The sequence below is a fragment of the Oryctolagus cuniculus genome, chromosome 18, assembly GCF_964237555.1.
Source record: "Oryctolagus cuniculus chromosome 18, mOryCun1.1, whole genome shotgun sequence".
Taxonomy (NCBI): Eukaryota; Metazoa; Chordata; class Mammalia; order Lagomorpha; family Leporidae; genus Oryctolagus; species Oryctolagus cuniculus.
The window spans coordinates 18,440,643-18,455,103 of record NC_091449.1 but is presented as its reverse complement, the minus strand read 5'-3'; the positions used below and the strand labels follow the sequence as shown (position 1 = coordinate 18,455,103).

The window sequence follows — 14,461 nt, the reverse complement described above, 5'->3', positions numbered from 1 at the left end:
GACCTATTGTCATGTTTCATCCCAGTGAGAGTCAAGTTGGGAATTGATAATTTCTCTTTTTTTTTTACAGAAGATCAGTTTAGTATACATTAAGTAAAGATTTCAACAGTTTGCACCCCCATAGAAACACAAAGTGAAATATACTGTGTGAGTACTCGTTATAACATTAAATCTCACTGTACAGCACATTAAGGACAGAGATCCTACATGAGGAGTAAGTGCACAGTGACTCCTGTTGTTGACTTTACAAATTGACACTCCTGTTTATGGCATCAGTAATCTCCCTATGCTCCAGTCATGAGTTTCCAAGGCCATGGAAGCCTTTTGAGTTCTCCAACTCCTATCTTGTTTAGACAAGGTCATAGTCAAAGTGGAGGTTCTCTCCTCCCTTCAGAGAAAAGTACCTCCTTCTTTGAAGACCTGTTCTTTCCACTGGGATCTCACTCACAGAGATCTTTCATTTAGTTTTTTTTTTTTTTTTTTTTTTTTTTTTTCTGCCAGAGTGTCTTGGCTTTCCATGCCTGAAATACTCTCGTGGGCTTTTCAGCCAGATCCGAATGCCTTTAGGGCTGATTCTGAGGCCAGAGTGCTGTTTAGGACATCTGCCATTCTATGAGTCTACTGTGTATCTCGCTTCCCATGTTGGATCACTCTCCCCTTTATTTGTTCTACCGGTTAGTATTAGCAGGTACTAGACTTGTTTATGTGCTTCCTTTGACTCTTAGTCCTTTCATTATGATCAGTTGTGAACTGAAATTGATCACTTGGACTGGTGAGATGGCATTGGTACATGCCACCTTGATGGGATTGAATTGGAGTCCCCTGGTATGTTTCTAACTCTACCATTTGGGGCAAGTCAGCTTGAGCATGTCCCAAATTGTACATCTCTTCCCTCTCTTATTCCCACTCTTATGTTTAACAGGGATCACATTTCAGTTAAATTTCCACACTTAAGAATAACTGTATTAATTACAGAATTAAACCAGTCATATTAAGTAGAACAGACAAAAAAAATACTAACGGGGATAATGTATTAAGTTGTTAACAGTCGGGGCTATGCTGATCAAGTCACCATTTCTCATAGTGTCCATTTCACTTCAACAGGTTTCCTTTTTGGTGTTCAGTCAGTTGTCACCGATCAGGGAGAACATATGATATTTGTCCCTTTGGGACTGGCTTATTTCACTCAGCATGATGTGTTCCAGATTCCTCCATTTTGTTGCAAATGACTGGATTTCATTGTTTCTTACTGCGGTATAGTATTCTAAAGAGTACATATCCCATAATTTCTTTATCCAGTCTACCGTTGATGGGCATTTAGGTTGGTTCCAGGTCTTGGCTATTGTGAATTGTGCTGCAATAAACATTAGGGTGCAGACCGCTTTTGTGTTTGCCAATTTAAATTTCTTTGGGTAAATTCCAAGGAGTGGGATGGCTGGGTCGAACAGTAGGGTTATCTTCAGGTTTCTGAGGAATCTCCAGACTGACTTCCATAGTGGCTTGACCAGTTTGCATTCCCACCAACAGTGGGTTAGTGTCCCTTTTTCCCCACATCCTCGCCAGCATCTGTTGTTGGTAGATTTCTGTATGTGGGCCATTCTAACCAGGGTGAGGTGAAACCTCATTGTGGTTTTGATTTGCATTTCCCTGAGTGCTAATGATCTTGAACATTTTTTCATGTGCCTGTTGGCCATTTGGATTTCCTCTTTTGAAAAATGTCTATTGAGGTCCTTGGCCCATCTCTTAAGTGGGTTGTTGGTTTCGTTGTTGTGGAGTTTCTTGATCTCTTTGTAGATTCTGGTTATTAACCCTTTATCTGTTGCATAGTTTGCAAATACTTTTTCCCATTCTGTCGGTTGTCTCTTCACTCTCCTGACTGTTTCTTTTGCAGTACAGAAACTTCTCAATTTGATGCAATCCCAGTAGTTGATTTTGGCTTTGACTGCCTGTGCCTCCCGGGTCTTTTCCAGAAACTCTTTGCTTGTGCCAATATCTTGAAGGATTTCTCCAATGTTCTCTAATAACTTGATGGTGTCAGGTTGTAGATTTAGGTCTTTAATCCATGTTGAGTGGATTTTTGTGTAAGGTGTAAGGTAGGGGTCTTGCTTCATGCTTCTGCACGTGGAAATCCAGTTTTCCCAGCACCATTTAGTGAATAGACTGTCCTTGCTCCAGGAATTGGTTTTGGATCCTTGATCAAATATAAGTTGGCTGTAGATGTTTGGGTTGATTTCTGGTGTTTCTATTCTGTTCCACTGGTCTATCCATCTGTTTCTGTACCAGTACCATGCTGTTTTGATTACAACTGCCCTGTAGTATGTCCTGAAATCTGGTGTTGTGATGCCTCCAGCTTTGTTTTTGTTGTACAAGATTGCTTTAGCTATTCGAGGTCTCTTGTGCCTCCATATGAATTTCAGCATCATTTTTTCTAGATCTGAGAAGAATGTCTTTGGTATCCTGATTGGAATTACATTGAATCTATAAATTGCTTTTGGAAGTATGGACATTTTGATGATGTTGATTCTTCCAATCCATGAGCATGGAAGATTTTTCCATTTTTTGGTATCCTCTTCTATTTCTTTAAGACTTTGTAATTCTCATCGTAGAGATCTTTAACGTCCTTGGTTAAGTTTATTCCAAGGTATTTGATTGTTTTTGTAGCTATTGTGAATGGGATTGATCTTAGCAGTTCTTTCTCAGCCATGGCATTGTTTGTGTATACAAAGGCTGTTGATTTTTGTGCATTGATTTTATATCCTGCCACTTTGCCAAACTCCTCTATGAGTTCCAATAGTCTCTTAGTAGAGTTCTTTGGATCCCCTAAGTAAAGAATCATATTGTCTGCAAAGAGGGATAGTTTGACTTCTTCCTTCTCAATTTGTATTCCTTTAATTTCTTTTTCTTGTCTGATGGCTCTGGCTAAAACTTCCAGAACTATGTTAAATAGCAGTGGTGAGAGTGGTCATCCCTGCCTGGTGCCAGATCTCAGTGGAAATGCTTCCAGCTTGTCCCCATTCAATAGGATGCTGGCCATGGGTTTTTCATGAATTGCTTTGATTATATTGAGGAATGTTCCTTCTATACCCAATTTGCTTAGAGTTTTCATCATGAAAGGGTGTTGAATTTTATCGAATGCTTTCTCTGCATCAATTGAGATAATCATATGGTTTTTCTTTTGCAGTCTGTTAATGTGGTGAATCACATTGGTTGATTTGCAAATGTTGAACCATCCCTGCATACCAGGGATAAGTCCCACTTGGTCTGGGTGGATGATTTTTCTGATGTGTTGTTGTATTCTATTGGCGCGAAATTTATTGAGGATTTTTGCGTCTATGTTCATCAGGGATATTGGTCTATAATTTTCTTTTAGTGCTGCATCTTTCTCTGGCTTAGGGATTAAGGTGATGCTGGCTTCATAGAAAGAATTTGGGAGGATTCCATCTTTTTCAATTGTTTGAATAGTTTGAGAAGAAATGGGATTAGTTCTTCTTTAAATGTCTGGTAGAATTCAGCAGTGAATCCATCTGGTCCTGGGCTTTTCTTTGTTGGGAGGGCCTTTATTACTGTTTCGATTTCTGTTTCAGTTATGGGTCTATTTAGGTTTTCTATGTCTTCATGGTTCACTTTTGGTAGATTGAATGTGTCCAGGAATCTATCCATTTCTGATAGATTTTCCTGTTTGCTGGCATACAAGTCCTTGTAGTAATTTCTGATGATTCTTTTTATTTCTTTTTTATGGTGTCTGTTGTTACATTTCCTTTTTCATCTCTGATTTTATTGATTTGGGTCTTTTCTTTTTTTAGTTAGTTGGGCCAATGGGGTGTCCATTTTGTTTATTTTTTCAAAAAACCACCTTCTCGCTTGGCTGATTTTTTGTAATGTTTTTTTTTTTGGATTCAATCCTGTTAATTTCTTCTCTGCTTTTAATTATTTCTCTTCTCCTACTAGATTTGGGTGTGGTTTGGCTGCAGTTTTTCTAGGTCCTTGAGACACGCTGAAAGCTCATTTATTTGGTACCTTTCCAATTTCTTGATATAGGCACCTATTGCTATTAACTTGCCTCTCAATACTGCTTTTGCTGTATCCCATAAGTTTTGATATGTTGTGTTGTGAAAACTTCTAAATGTTCTTATCATAAATTTTTTGAAATCCATATCTTGCATTTCTTCTATCTCATCATCTTCATAATCTTGGCTTGGGGTGTTTTGTTTATTTGGAGGCATCATAGTGTCATCGTTGATCTTGTTCCCTCGATTTCTGTGTTTGTTGCTTGGCATAGTTAATTCTTCTTTCGTCACTGTGTGTGTGTGTTTTTTTTTTTAATACTATGTCTGTGTTAAGTGGACTGCCTGCTGTTGGAGGAGCCTTGGAGGCTTGAGATGGGTGTGGCCTGATAGCTCTGCTTGGTTCTTCTGGGTTACGGGTGTGCAAAGGTGACACCCTCAGGTTATGCGTGGTAAATCTCTCCTTTTTATTTATTTATTTATTTAGGAGGTAAGTAATACTGCACCGCACTGCTGTGCAGAATTGATGGTATTTAGCTTCCGATCTCTGGCTTCTACCCAAAGAGTCTGTGCAGGCTCTGTTTCTCCTCTGGACTCCCACTGGGTTGCCTAGGCTACTGAATTGTAGTGACTCAGTTCCTTAGCTCTCCCTAGTTGTTATCTAAATCCAGAGTGAAGGCCTGCTCTTTGTCTCTTGCTTGCCTTTGCAAGGTTGGCAGAGAGAGAAACTCCTCTGTACCAGTACCCCCCCACCTTTTTTCCTTCTCTCCTGTAGTCAGTCTGGTGAACTTTCCCGCTCCCCTCTAGATTCTGACCGCCATTTCCCCGCCAATGTCTCAGGTTACTGAGCTCACCTCCCCTTCCAGCACCGATGTGTGGACTCGGAGCCCTGGGCGTCCCTGCTCTCCCTGCTGGTGTCTGTGTGACATCCACTCCCCTTCCTGCACTGGCGCGCAGACCATGCAGCTCCCGCAGCTCGGCTTCCGCGCGGTGGGCGACCTTGTTCTCCCAGTAGGTCCTCCGAGTCACAGCCACTAGATCCGGAAGAGTTTCCTCTGCAGTTTTTTCCTGATCCTTTTTCTGAGGCTACCATAACTCCACTTTTATTAAACTAAATTTTCCTGGACTATCAGTGTGTGCCCTCACTATTCCACCATCTTGGCTCCACCCCGTCCTTCAATAAAAATATTTTATTTATTTGAGAGGTAGAGTTATAGACAGAGAAAGACGTAGAGAAAGGTCTTCCTCTGCTGGTTCACTCCCCAAATGGTTGCAGTGGCAGGAGCTGAGCTGATCAGAAGTCAGAAGCCAGGAGCTTCTTCCAGCTCTCTCACAGGGGTGCAGGGGCCCAAGCACCTGGGCTATCTCCCACTGCTTCCCAAGGCCATAAGCAGAGAGCTGGCTTGGAAGAGGAGCAGCTGGGATGCAAACTGGCCCCATACAGGATGCCGGTGTGGCAGGTGGAGGCTCAGCCTACTGTACAGAGCACAGGCCCCTATTGATCTTGCTATTTCTTTGAAAGGCAGAGAGACAGAGATCCTCAATATCCTGGGTCACTGCTCCTGCAGTCTCCCCCTGTCCCCTGTAGTGACACTGCACACCCACCCCTGTGGGCCCTGCTGAGGCCCTGATGGGCGGGTCCTCCAATGCCTCTGTCCCCAGGTGCCGTTCCCCCTGGCTCTGAGGATGCGGGACATCTACATCCTGGAGGGCGAGCACGTGCTCCCGGCCATGGCATACACGGCCCTCAAGATCCATCACAGTGAGTCCTCAGGGCCCACAGAGGCCCGGGTGCTGGGGACGGAGGAGCTGGGGGTCCCCTGCCTGTCCCTCGTGAGCAGGGCTTGAGGGAGGGGTGAGGGGGTTCGGGAGGCCTGGGTTCCCTTCAGGAGGGCACTGAGAATCCCCCTGTTGCATCCCCAATCCCAGGCCCCCACAGACCACAAGGAGAAGTGGCCAGGGTCATCGCACTGGAAATTGGCCCCTGAGCAGTCCCTCCAATGCTTGGCGTGACACCCAAGGCATCCTGGCCCGATGACCACAGCTGTCTGCACACAGGACCCTCCTAGGACAGGTGGGTGGGTTCCCACCTGGATGTGGGCAGGGCTAGAGGGAGGTGGGGCTGTGGGAGACCCTGTGCAGTGATGTAAAGGCTGCCGGCACTGGATCCCCTTCAGCCATCTGAGAACCCCTGGAAGGCCCAGGTGCCCTGAGCCCAGTTGTGGGGGCCGAGTGCACTCCTGTGAGCAGGGATGGGCACAGAGGCAGGCGCTGGGGGCCCCCGCGGCAGAACTCAAGGGCAACTGAGTGTGGGCTCTGCAGCTCTATCCTCGGGCCAACAGAAGTCAGCGGGACCCGGAGCATCGCTGGCCTCTGGGCTCCGGTGGGGAGGGGTCCCCGTGCTCCTCCCCTGCTGCTGCTGCCATCATGGACCTGAGCGCCTGGGTCCCCATGCAGAGCAGAGATGGGCTTGTCCCAGCTCTAGAGGCTCTAAGTGGAGGTCCAGGTGCAGGCTGTCCAGGCACTGGGGAGGCCCCACTGCGCCTCCAGATGCTGCCTCCCTGGGTGCTCCTGGGACAGTAGCGGTGACAGCCCAGTCTCACCAGGAAAGAGACAGTGGCCCAGGGGCAGAGGACACAGGGCACCCCTGCCACCTCTTTAGAAACTGCATTCCCTGTTCCCAAGGGCCTGAACCGGACTCCATGTCTGCCCCACAGCCCCAGCTCTCACCCCCATCATCTTAGGCTCAGTTCCTTTCCAGCCATGTTGGAGGGACTCAGATGTGGGTAACTCAGCGAATGCACTGTAAGGGCGCAGCAGGTCAGGTGGGGGAGGTGACGGGGTCCTGAGTGGTGCCTGGGTCCCCAGAGATGAGAGTGAGGTGGGGAGTTCAGGGCCATCCACCCTGTGGGGCTGTGCAGGAGGAGCCGGTGGTGTCCGAGGGCTCCCCTTGCCCGGGCTGCACACACCCTCCCGTCTGGGGCCAGCAGCCTGGAAGAGTCCTCAGCGTCACACGTGGTGATGGGGACCCCAGGATGAGGTCGGGGCAAGCACCGAGCAGGCCAGACGGGGGCTGTGGAGAAGCAAACCGCGTCTCTTCTTCTTCCAGCCAAGGCCATCGAACAGTGCAGCAGGCCCCTGGGGCAGGCACGCGTCCCCCAGATGCACGTTCCTGCCCCCACTGCTCCGAAGGCCAAAATCACCATTCAGGACACAGTGGCAGTGTGGGAGCAGACCAGGGGTCCCGCTACCCGTGCAGTGATGATCCGTCCTCCAGGAAGCTTTGACCTCCGCATCGCCGAGAGGGAAGGCGTGGAGGAGGAGGAGAGCTGGGAAGGCAGCCCAGAGCCCCTCGGCCTGGGCTCCCCTGTGGGGACCACAGAGTCTCCAGGTTCTGCCAGCCCCACGGAGTCTCCAGAGTACTCGAGGTGGGGAGGCCTGTGCCAGTGCGCCAGTCTCCCTAACCTGAGCGGGCCAGAGCACAGGGAGGACGACTCCTCCGACGCTGGCAGCCGGGAGGGCCTGTGGATGTGGGCTCCTCCACGGGCCTCGGAGCCCCCGGAACCAGGGCCCATGCAGGCTGTCCCCGCCTGGGGGCCACGGCTGAAGACTTCCCCCTACTGGCATGGCAGCCCCACGCACTCTGGGGACAGTCACGGGCTGGAGCCGGCCAGAGCCAGCCCTGGGATGGGAGACCAGGCCTGCGTGCCCTCCCTGGCCAGAGGCCTCCTTACCTCTTATTCCGTGGGGCACCTGGATGATGGGTGCCTCCTAGAAGAGAGGCCGAGTCCAGCATCTGTCCTGCCCAGGCTGGGCAGCAGCCTTCCGTGTGTCTTCACGGCATCCTATGCACTTGGTTGAGCCCCCACCGCCCAGGCTCTTCCTGGGGCCAGGACACCCTGACACTGGAAGACAACAGCCGTGCCAGGAGCCACTGTACTCTCCTCCCCGCCCCCTCCCCCACCGCCACCCTCAGGTGGTGCTGAGCCTGTATTAAATTGTTCCATGGAAAGGAGTTTGCTCCAGTTTGTGACCCCGGTGCCCAGCGGCAGCAAGCTTCCCTGTGTTCCTGGGGAGATGGATGGTTCCACAGCCCCCATCCTCAGGCAGAGACCCACTCAGGACCCTGCAGGCACAGAAGAAACTCCTGGCTCCTGGCTTTGGATCGGCACAGCTCTGGCGGTTGTGGCCGTCTTGGGAGTGAATGAGCAGATGGAAGACCTCTCTGTCTGTCTCTGCCTCTCCTCTCTCTGTGTAACTCTGACTTTCAAATAAATAAATAAATCTTTAAAAAATGGAATTATTTATGTATTCAAAATGTAGAGTGACAGTGAAAGAGAGACAAATCCTTCATCTACTGGTTGATTCCCCAGAAGTCCTTGAGGTCCAGTTCTATGCCAAGCGAAGGTCAGGAACCAGAATTCCAACTGTGACTCCCATGCGGGAGCAGCGGCCTACATATTGGGGCCGTCTTCCACTGCTTTCCCAGGCCTGTTGGCAGAGAGCTGGATCCGAAGCTGAGCAGCTGGGACTCGAACCAGCTCTCCACTATGGGATGCCATCATTGCAAGTTAGCACCACCCTGGCCCGTGCACTTTAAATGCTAATATCCATGAACTTATTGAAGTCCTCTCCTACCCATGTGAACGTGTCCTTGTTTAGAGACTTCGGAGAAGCAGGCCACGCCCTCAGCTCCTCTGACAGCCCTCATGTTCCTGGAGCTCCTGTCCCTCCACAAGGGAGGGAAAGCATGGAGAACTGAAGACGGGAGGGCGAGCCCGAGCGCGCAGGGGTGAGTGTGCACTGGGGCTGAGCCTGGCTGTCGCTCCTACTGGGCTCCCAGCTCCTGCTGGGCTGCACCCTGGGGAGCCCCAAGCACATCAGCGCTCCCCACCAGGCCCTCTTGCTGCTCCTGGCCACAGTGGACAGCAGAAGGCAAGCGTGTGCAGGTGGACGAGAGCAGAGCAAGCCAAGGAAGCAGAACTCGCCTTAGCACAAGCTTCCCTCTACCAGCCCAGTCCTGCCACAGCAAGAACTCACGTGTGGTACAGGTGCTGGGGCACAGCGGGTTCCACTGCTGCTTAGGATGTGGGCATCACAGGTCAGAACGCCTAGAGTCCTGTCCCACTGCTGCTTCCTGGCCAGCTTCCGGCCAGCCCCAGCTGTGCTCCCCTGTGTGGGGGAGGTGAACTTGCAGCTGCAAGACTTCCCTCACCATATGGGTGGTGGTTCCAGTCCCAGGCATTCCTCTTCTGATCTAGCTCTCTGCTATGGCCTGGGAGAGCAGTAGAAGATGGCCCAGGTCCTTGGGCCCCTGCACCCACATGGGAGACCCTGAAGAAGCTCCTGGCTTCGGATCGACGCAGCTCCGGCTGTTGTGGCCATCTGGGTAGTGAACCAGCGGGTGGAAGACCTCTTGCTCTCTGACTCTGTCAATGCTTCTCTGTAACTGTGGCTTTCAAATAAATTAAAAAAAAAAATGGAAGGAGGCCATGGAGGGAGGGAGACTGGGCAGGAGGTGGCAGAGGCAGCAGGGTGGGAGAGGGTGTGTGCGGGGAAGCCAGGGACAGAAGGGAGCTGCCCATGGTCAGGTCCCCGGGAAGAGAGAGGGAGAAGGAGCTAAGCCCTGTGTTAATCCAGGGCTGGACTTGGCCACTATCAACACACACACACGTGCGCCCTCTGCAACTGCAGGTCATGCAAGCTGTGGCCTGGGTTGGGCGTGGAGCCCCCCACTCCCGGGAGGACAGGCCCCTCCTGCCCCACTGGGGACACGGAGCAGGTATAAAGGGCCCCGTGATGGCAGCGGCTGTCCCTGCACCATGAAGCCTGCTGCTTGCCTGGTGCTGCTCGGCGCTGCCTGGCTCCTGTTCTCTTGCCAGTGGGTGCCAGCCACGGACGCCTGGGCTGGGGGTGCTCTGGGGGCAGGGGCCAGCTTTCCAGGGCAGTGCTGGCTCCCAGGGCGGGTGAAGGGACGCACCTGCCGTGACCCATGCCTTCCATTTCTCTTCAGATTGTGACATCTGCCGGCTGTGCAGACAGCTGTTGATGAATTTCTGTCAGGACCCTCCGATGAGTATATTTCCTATGTGCAAAATTACCAAAGTGACCCGCTAGTGCTGCAAAATGCCCTGGCGCTGAAGCAGTGCGAGATGGGAAACTGACAGCAGAGGAGAAGGGGCACGCGATCAGTGCCGTGGTGAGTCCAGCTGGGCCTGGCCCAACACCGGCTCCTTCCGGGGCCCTGGGGAGGGGGCACTGCTCGTGCCCACCACAGCCCAGCCTGGGACTCTGTGGGAAGAACCTCCAGATGAGGATGCAGAGTTGGGGGCCGCCCCCCCCCCACGGTGCGGGAAAGGACAGGGAGGGAGACTGTGTGGACCCGGAGCCCTGGGCTCCATGGCTGTTCAGCTCCCCCAGGCAGGCCCAAGACCCTCCAGGGCCGCTGTCCCCACGGCAGCCCTGCCTCTGTGTAAAATCTCAGCTCTGGCCTCCCTGGCCACAGCCTCTCCAGCGCCCGAGTCGAATCTTCTCCAAGCGGTGACCACTGGGTGCTGTCTGCCTTCAAATCTCACTAACTCACCCTGACCCCTCAGGTGCCCTCCTCCACCCCCAGACCTCATGTTTCCTTCTCCCTGGACCCCAAACGGCCATCTGGGGCTCCGGAGCCTGGAATTAGACCTCCAACAGCCCTTCCTGTCCTCCCGGGCCTGGCAACAGCTGGGGAAAAAGCAGACCAAACCCTGACTGCAGGTGGAGCACAGTTGGGGACGGGTACTGCTAGGCTGCAAGTGTGCCAGAGACAGAAGGGGCCAGCGGACTGGGGTCTGTGCATTCCTGGAGGCCCCCGGTGCCACTGCCACCTTGCCAGGCCTTCTGTGAAGCCCCTGCCTGTCCCAGCCTCGCCTGCACCCCCCACAGAGAACCTCCCCCCTCATTCCTCATCAAGGGAGGGATTTTTAGGAGAGCTTCTCAGGCACCCAGGGTGTAGGAGAGGATCTGACTTCAGCTGCCCAGATCCAGTGCCAGGCTGCAGCTCCTCCCCAGGAAGTGCCCTGTGCCTGTGCCCTGCAGGTGTCTCTAGGCCCCGGCCTCACCAGGTGTCCCGACTTCTCTTTGCAGAGTAAAATCTTCTCAGATCCTCTTTGTTAAGGGAGCCCTCCTGGCCAGAAGACCCAGGGCCACCCTTGGCCTACATTCTCAGCAGGTGCAGCCCCGCGCACTGGCGGCCTCTCAAAGGAGGAGGCAACAATAAAAGCCCGCATTGCACAGAGTCTGCTCAGTGCTGGACCGGACACCGGGCGTGGGTGTGGGAGGCGGGCGGTGCAGCGGGGCCGGCTGCCGTGACTGCCAGTGGCGGCTGGATCCAGGGCTGTCCGTGTTGTTCCTGCAGGGGTGCAGTGTGGGGCGGGATGGGGGGGGTGTGGTCTCCGTCGGCATGGCCGAGATCCGCAGGACACACGCTTCACTGACCAGGCGTAGCCGGCTAGCCAGCTTCAGAGCGGCAGTGAGAGTCCCAGCGTCACCGTGAGCACACTGCGGCTCAGAGCCGGGGCGCGTGCCCAACTGCACAGCAGCTGCCACTCTGCTGCCCCGCCCTCTGCAGGGAGACCCGCTCGGCTGCTCATTTTGTGGCCGTGCACGGTGGCAGTGGTGCCCACCTATAGATGGATATGAGACCTCCCACCTCCAGGCCCAAGGGACATAAGGGGTGGGAAGGGGTCCCTGACCAGACAGAAGGACCTAAAGGTCAGGGGGCATGAACGCCCCTGGCCATGATCCAGAAATCCTCTCTCGTGCCTCAGCTGGTCCCAGTGCCAACCCCCAACTGTGGACGCAGCTGTGACCCCGCAAACACACCCCGCGTGGGGTCTCCCGCACAGTGGGCCCAGGGTCTGGGTGTCTGCGGTGGCTCAGCCCTGTGGTCATGATGCTGCCGCCTGTCTCAGGCCCCCCGCATTCCTGTCTGTGCCCTCTGGGCCTGGATCTGCCACCTGCCCCCTGCTCTGTCACAACTCACTGAGGGCACTCGGCACAGGGCTGTCTCGGGAGGAACATCTGTGTCATCCTGGTGACCAAGGAGCTGCTGGGAGGCCCAGACAGTGGCCGCTCCTGTCACCGGTGGCTTGCTGGAGGGGGGCAGGGTGGGCTGATTCTTTTCCTGTTTCTCCCACACTTGTACCTGGGCTGGCTTCACAGAGAGAAGAGGTCGGGTTGGGCGCTCCAGGCAGCGGTGAAGTCCCGGATTGGGGCGCCCACATCCCCAGTCAGAGGGCCTGGTTCTACTCCCAGCTCCTTGGCTGCCATTCCAGCTCCCCGCTAATGCACACTCGGGGGTTCAGGTGGCACCTGCAGGTGGTGGTCCAAGTACTGGGGTTCCATCAGCCAGGAGGGAGGGAGACCCAGATGCATTTCCTGCCTTTGGCTGGCCCAGCCCTGATTCTGGGAGCCCAGCACTCATGCCTTCCCAGGGCCCCACCCCATCTCACCTAGCAACCTCCTACTCTGCCCACCTCTTAAAGGTCCCACACCCCTCTTGGTGCCACAAACTCTGTCTAAAGCACTTACCCCAGGGGAGACCTGCTCTTTGTGCTCACTGAGCTCTCTCCACAGAGGAGCAATGGGGGCCCCCTGCCTTTGCAGGAGTGAAAGGGAGCCCAGGGGACGGGAGGGCTTGGGGAGCAGAGACCCCCTCATTACCCCACCTCTGGGACCCTGGGGCTGTGTCCCACCACACTCCGTCTGACAGATGCAAATCTATGTGCAGTGAGGACACAGGCGACACCAGGTGTCTCGGTCAGCTCTCTGCTGCTGTGACAGAATCCCACAGACTGGGGCGATGTCCAAGCCACACGAGCTGATTGGCTCATGGCTCTGGAGGGCCTTCGTGCTGCATCCAACATGGTGGCCAACATCCCATGGGGGTGCAGGGAGCGGCGGGTAGAGTCAAAGATGTAGAGAGAAAGAGGGAGAGAAGTAGAGGAACTTGCTTTTATTTTGAACTTTAATTTTTATTGTTTAAAGATTTATTTATTTTAAGGCCTCAGCCACTGGCCACTGCAGGCCTATGCTGAGGGGAACAGTGGATGGAAGCAACCACACCCCAAGATCCACGAATTAAACATATGTAACAACACCTTGATGATAAGGAAACATTTGTAGCAACAACAATAGGAACTCACCCCTGTGCACCCTAAGCCACCCCAGGAGGCCAGCGCCCGTCCATGCAGGAGCTGGGTTGGGGCCCATGCACCCATGCTCCCTGCACACGGACTCTGGGGAACAAACCTCCCCCCCAGTGAAGGAAAATGCAATGTGGAGAACACTAAGCCTAGGCATCTGGAGTTTGAACTCAGGCAGAGAAAGGAAAACGAATGGGCGTCTTCCACCCAATTAGGAACATCTGACTGCTGAAGCTGAGTGGTCCCCATTCAGCACTCGCTGTGTTATTTTACAGCACTTTGTGAGTCTTCCAAAGAGTTTACAATGCAATTTAAAGCGGAGAAGCTGAGTGGGGAGGGGGAATATAAGAATCAGTTAAAACCCAAGTGTTGCTGGACAGCATCTCTGGACACGACACAGCGGTGCACTCATTCACACTCCGCAGAGGAGGCCAGCAGGTGTGTGGGTGACCAGGGCCCTGCACCCTGTGGTCTCCATGCCAGGGCAGGGGAAGTGGGCAGAGAAGCAGAGCAGTGTGCCCTTGAAGGGAAAAGAACCGACTGTGGCCCCCAGGTGGCAGCCTAGGGGCAGTGTGGGGCCCAGGACCAAGGAGGTGCTGGGGGAGGGCTGAGCCACTTTCCCAGGGGGAGCAACCTTGCGATCAGCACCCCGGGGAGCCGCGGGCCTGTGGCTACTCCTGCCTGCAGCCTGACGGGTGCTGTCCCTGTCCTTATGGTCAGCAGCAGCCCGGTGTTACCAGCATGCGGCTCAGGTGCTGGTGCCCAGGAGTTCTCAGTGCTCTGTGCCTGAAGCCCTGGCCCGTGTCCAGGACAGGGCCCTGGTTCCCGCTCTGGACAGGCTGGGCCACGCTGGCTTGAGGTGCTCAGTGGGACGCTCCCCTGCCTCCATCCCAGAGGACCCCTGTGTCCACCTCCTACAACTCCAGGGAAGAAGGGCTGGAACAGAGCAGGAGGGGCAGCAGAGGGTGGCAGTGCTGGGGTGGGGCCTGTGGTAGGACAGGAGGCTGCACCCTGGGAGTCTCAGTTCAGGTCATGGCAGGGGCAGCCCCGAGTGTGGGGACAGGTCTATGTGGGGCTCCCTATGCGACCTTGTGTTCAAAGAAAGAGGCCTTCACAGTTGGGCTGTAATACAATAGCAGAGGCAGAAAGGATTGGCGGGAGGTGCCGGTTGCCTGGGACTTGAGACCGTGACGGCAGGTGGCAGAGGGCCCTGGCACCCCTGGTTCCGGGGCAGTTCTGCCAGAGCCCTGCCCTCTTCACCTGGGCCCTGGGGAG

The 14,461-nt window shown here is 53.9% G+C and overlaps 1 protein-coding gene across 1 annotated transcript in view; it reads left to right on the top strand.

Moving 5' to 3' along the window:
- Positions 1-11,388, top strand: part of LOC138846465 (USP6 N-terminal-like protein) — a 29,797-nt gene extending 18,409 nt beyond the window's left edge. The window contains exons 3-4 of the mRNA XM_070062419.1: positions 5,667-5,766; positions 5,934-11,388. Coding sequence (XP_069918520.1) covers positions 5,667-5,766; positions 5,934-5,992 — 159 coding nt within the window. The 3' untranslated portion in view covers positions 5,993-11,388. The remainder of the gene's footprint in view (positions 1-5,666; positions 5,767-5,933) is intronic.
- The last annotated feature ends 3,073 nt before the right edge of the window (positions 11,389-14,461 follow it).